The sequence below is a fragment of the Drosophila suzukii genome, chromosome 2L (genome assembly GCF_043229965.1).
Source record: "Drosophila suzukii chromosome 2L, CBGP_Dsuzu_IsoJpt1.0, whole genome shotgun sequence".
NCBI classification, from domain to species: domain Eukaryota; kingdom Metazoa; phylum Arthropoda; class Insecta; order Diptera; family Drosophilidae; genus Drosophila; species Drosophila suzukii.
Window position 1 is genome coordinate 8424895 of NC_092080.1, and position 4957 is coordinate 8429851.

General features: G+C 37.9%; 1 protein-coding gene across 2 annotated transcripts; it reads right to left on the reverse strand.

Annotated features, from left to right (window-relative positions):
- Positions 1 to 1116, reverse strand: LOC108012917 (uncharacterized). Of its 2 annotated transcripts, none has more exons than XM_017078443.4 (3): positions 923 to 1116; positions 191 to 489; positions 1 to 132 (listed from the first exon to the last, which is right to left on the reverse strand). In XM_017078443.4, exons 1-2 carry the CDS (start codon positions 1031 to 1033, stop codon positions 205 to 207), a joined length of 396 nt encoding a protein of 131 aa, XP_016933932.2. In that variant the 5' UTR covers positions 1034 to 1116; the 3' UTR covers positions 1 to 132; positions 191 to 204. The 2 variants fall into 2 exon arrangements, with proteins under 2 accessions (XP_016933932.2, XP_070850501.1); XM_070994400.1 differs by having other exon boundaries at positions 1 to 143.
- Between the last annotated feature and the right edge of the window lie 3841 nt (positions 1117 to 4957).

The following is a 4957-nucleotide window of genomic DNA, read 5'->3' on the forward strand; positions in this document are numbered from 1 at the left end:
TTTTTGTAGAGGCAAAAAACTGTGTTAATTGTATTTTTCTTATTCAGTCAAAAAAGAATATTAATCGTAAGTTCAAGTTAAAAAGAAGTCATCATCTCGATGGTCATCAATCAACAGCTTGAAGGAAATTTCCTGTAAAGAAACTATTTGTTTTCAGTAGAATAACACACATAGTCTAGACTATACATACCTTTTGCCAAGTATTTACTTTCCCAAATTTTCATTAGACACATGGGATAGCCAAATTTCTTCGAGACGCTTCTGATGATTGCGTAGATAGCCGAGATTTCTTCCACGATTCACGGAAACCAAACGTAGTTGCTCACGTATGGAAACATTTGGCAGCGGTTGATTTAGGTCGGGAAAGTCATCAAAATCGGTTATGTCGTCACTACTATATGGTGATCCAATCAAGTTGTTAAAATTCAAAGAGTTCAATAGAGCAGCTTTTTCGACTTTTTTCAACGCATCCATCTGGTTTTCTGGTGCCTGTAAAAAAACAAAAATGTTCTCATTGTAGCAATCAACAAATAAAACAATTTATATCAGTTTAATAAAGTATTCACTAACCAACTTAATCAACATGAAAAAATTCACCTAATGAAAACCACTCACTGTTTTAAGAACAAATTGGCAATACCTTTATTAAATGATTATTTGCAGGTCATTATAAATAAAAATCAATATACAAATACGGACAACCAAATATTCAACAAACCATAAATATTTGCTTATTTATACGGACTTTATTAGGAAAAACTATTAATTGACAACTGGCAAGTAGGTATTAAATCATAAGTACATTAGTTCGTAGAGTGATTTTAAAACATTAGCAATTATACTTGAGTATTCGTGCAAAATGAAAATTGCAAAGTCATCGTAGAAAAAAAAGGGAACTGAAACCAACACATATAGTACAAACCTGATTTTCTTTTGGGGTGTCAGAAATAGGGGTCTTTAAAGGATGGTTCTGCTCGTTGAACTGCTCCTCCAGCATCAAAAGCTTTTCAGTAAAATTAACAAAGTTCCTCATTTTAGCTCCACTTGATTTTACGGAATGACTCTTCTTTTCAATGCGATACTCGGCTAGTGAAAACACTGGACTGCAAATCCATAGCCTGCTGAGAGATATCGATTAATCAGGGTTGCCAGCCCCATTCATGCAAAATGCATGTCCATCAATCCTAAACAAATTAGCACTGCCCATCCCTAGTGCAGCTAAAAGCCTTTTCACCTCCCAAAATCCTCAGAGCGAAGCCCTCGATTATTTATGTACTAAATGCAGATAAAGTTTCCATTTTTAAGGCTTCGGACCCGCACTTTTCTATCCGGTACTCCGGATTCAGGATTCCGGACCTTTCCATGCACTTTGCTGGCGAACCAAAAAATAAAATTTATTTACAGTTTCCCCCTGCCGGAGGCTCCGGAAAAACGGAAGCCAATGGGCGGGAATTTTCGGAAAGGTGGGCGGTGCCTGGAAAACTCAGTCACGTTTTGTGCAAAATGGAAATGGTTCGGAATTTACTGCAAAATACTCGCCCAGCAAGTACTATACAAAAAAAGAATGTGAAATGGGCGGCAACCCTAATCGCCGTGAAACCCTCGTGCTCTATTATTTTGCCTGCTCTTATTTTTTTGTTGGGTAGGCCTAATGAAATTTTCGTTTTATGGCAAGTGCAACTGGGTAAATTGCAGGTGAAAGCTTTTCCTGCCCGCCCGGGGGAATGTTGTTTCGAAAATCTCATTTTTTGTGGGTCCTTTAATTTGAGTGGTGCCCGAAATGGTAGGTGGGTTCCCGTTCTCCGGTTCCATCATAAATAAACAAGGACTGTAAACCATCTGATATTCTGGAAACACAGGACTGTCCGAGTTTGTTGATGTTTCACCTTATTTTGCTTGCCTCTTGGTATTTTATTGCCGCCTCTGGTTTGTGTCTCTTGAATATTCGGTGCGTAAGTTTATTTTTCTCAAAGAAAAAATATTTGCATGTTGTGCAGGTCAGAGATGTCAACTTAAATTGCAGTCAGTAAAAAAAAGGGATGGGAGTAAAGAATTTTTCAATAAAACTTTTATTTTGTTAGATGGTAAATGTGGAAAAACCTGTTAGCTACCTTGGGATTTTTTGGAGACCAAAGAGATTCTTTCTGGTACAGAATAGAGGGGTTGTACTAGTGGATAATGCCTATCCATGCTTAAATAATATAATTCATAGCTTATTAAATATTCTCTTTGCACATTTTGCTAAAGTTTGAGGCGTACCTACCCACTATTCCCACACCGAAGCCACTGTTCAGGACAACAATGAAAAGTTCAACTAACCATGACTTTGGGGCTGCAAAATGCCCCGGACAAGCTGTACACATTAAGTTTCAACTTTAACACAACACCAACGCACTGACACAGGTGTGACCCAGGTGTGCCCCCCCCCCCCTACACCCCCTACACCCATTACCCCTCACCGCCCCTGAAAACAAGCCCCTAAAACATACAACAAACCAGAGCCACCAACAAGTCAACAAAAATGGTTGCTCTCTGCTGGTTTCTATTTTCCACTTTTGTCGACGCTTTGCAACTTTTGCTGTCACTCGTTCTTTTTCCTTTTTGGCCAGCATTTTAATTTCATACTTTATGCAAGGGGATTCAAGCTGTTCTATAATGAAGCCAGCTTCTTGGAGCGGCTAAGCAGGAAAATATGACAAAATGTTGAGCCAGCGGCGCATATTTTAAGCCTTTCTCCAGAGCTTAGCAAGTACTAGAGGGACACTAAAAAAAAGTTTAAACTAAAATTAATAATGGAACATAATGGGAAATAACATATTTAATGTTGTTAGAATTTTGTTGGCAAGTTTAAATAAGGTATGTTTATTTTAAAATGTTTTTATATATGGGTATATATAGGTATGTTATACTAAAAGAATTAAAAAATTCTAAGGGACTTTAAAAACATTGTATAAAATAAATTTAAAGTTTGATAAAAAAAAATATTAAAACAAAATCATTTTGCCCAATTATTATTTTTCATGAAACAAAACATTACATGTAAAATCGAATTTGAATGACTGTGACATCAATTCACATGTAAGATCTTTTAATGGTTTTTCCAGAAACAATGATAAAAGCTTAGTTCCTAAGCTTACAAAATTTTCTTAAATTGTATTTTAGTTATTTATTTTAAGTGTACAACCCATCAAAATCCCCTTTTGCCACTCCAAAATTTTCCGCTTGCTGACAGCGGAAAATGTCACAAAATGTTGGCGGCGCTGACTTTTCTGCATGAGTCTGCTGTTTTATTTTATTTGAGCCATTTTCGGGACCCGCTCCAGACTACGACTATCGCATTCATATTTTTGGCCTTTTACGACTTTTCATAATCTTTATGGGCGGAGGTCGAAGGGCTGCCGACGGGGGGCGTGGCTCGGCGCTTTTTTGCAGCTCAAGGAGTTACGACGCTTATGAGTGCAATTTAAATTCAAAAGCCGCTTAAATTTATTTCGAGCTGAAGCCCCTGCACTCAGTTAAGTCAATTTTTGTGTTGCAAATTTTACATTTATGACAAGCAATTTAACTTTTGCCTAATTGCGCGACATGCAAAATTGCAAGTTAACTTCTGGGGATTGTCTACCCCCCTTTCCCTCTTTTTCCCCTTTCATCGGCAGGATGCCTCGAGTGGTGTGTCCTGATGGTTCATTAAATGTAACTTTTGCCTCCGTCGGAAGGCGGCGTGGAAAAGTTTATCCTCCAGCAACAGGATGTGGATGCTCCTCCTTTCGGCTGGAGGAACTATCAAGAGGATTCGACTCAACTGGGGGCTAAGCAAATAGAATGGCTCATTAGGATAGTGCCAGTGGAACTTATTGGATTAGTTGCGTCGACAGCCGGAGGGGCTAAAAGAAGATCCTGTCACGCGATGCCATTCGTTGTGCACTTCTAAGTCTGGGGAAATATTGGCATATCCTTGGAGATTTTCAGAGGCAAAAAAAAAGCAAAGATTGTGACATCCATCGAGGAGGAAAAATCGGAGACAAATGGCCTGGCTAGTTCTTGGAGTTCTGGTGGAATGAGTTTTTACAACAGGACATAAATTTTGTAGAAGTGTTTCTTTACAATTCCCTTTTTAAAGAAACCAACAAAATATTTTCCCAACTATAAATTTTTAACACTTTTACCCAAGCATTTTGTACTTCCTAAAACTTATTTATAAACACTTTATACTCTATAGAAAATGTAAACTTCTTGAAAAAGAAAGTTTTTGAAACTTAAAAACAACTTAAAACTCCAAGTCCGGCTAATCTCATTGGTGAAACTTAAGTTTGTCCATCCGCCAATTAGCAAAAAGCAGGATTTTCATTTCGCATGCAAGTGGAGATGTCAAAGTCTCGGATGGGGAAAATGGGTAAAGAGTTTTCCGGCTCGAAGCGTCAGAGCGGATCGACAATTGTCTTAATCTTTCCCCGCGGTCTCCTTAGCGCTTCAAATTGTCTGAAACGGGTGGAAAATTGGGTGGGTGGGTAAACACGCCCAAAGCTGCTGCTTGAAAATCCTTTTTACTTGGCACAAGGATTTGCATTCCAAACTCCATTTGCAGATGCATAAACTGATTTATTTAGCGACTTGGCTTATGCGCCACTCTCAGCTAAGCGGAAAAATCGCAGATTGCAAGTAAAAGCTTAAAAAACAAAAAAGAAATTAGTTTTGTTTGCTTTGAGTATGCACAAAGGATTATTCACAGAGCTTCCGACTAGAGAAATATTAAGGAAAAAAGAAATTTTTATTTATATGACAACGGATTTACGTATCAGCAGCTCGTATAACTTGTTTGATTTGTTTTTCCACTTGCATATCCGAAAAGCATTGCAATTTTATGAATGCCGAAACGGTTATCCAAAACGGATTAAAGTTATTGAAACCTACGAAAAACGGTTTATTGTGTTTGGATTTCCTGTTCGATGATGCCTTT

Excerpts from the sequence above, each read along its gene's own strand:
- LOC108012917 (XM_017078443.4), bottom strand. The coding sequence starts at position 1,033 with ATGAGGAACTTTGTTAATTTTACTGAAAAGCTTTTGATGCTGGAGGAG. Across the intron at positions 490-922 it reads ACACCCCAAAAGAAAATCAG|GCACCAGAAAACCAGATGGA; the intron begins GTTTGTACTATA and ends GTTTTTTTACAG.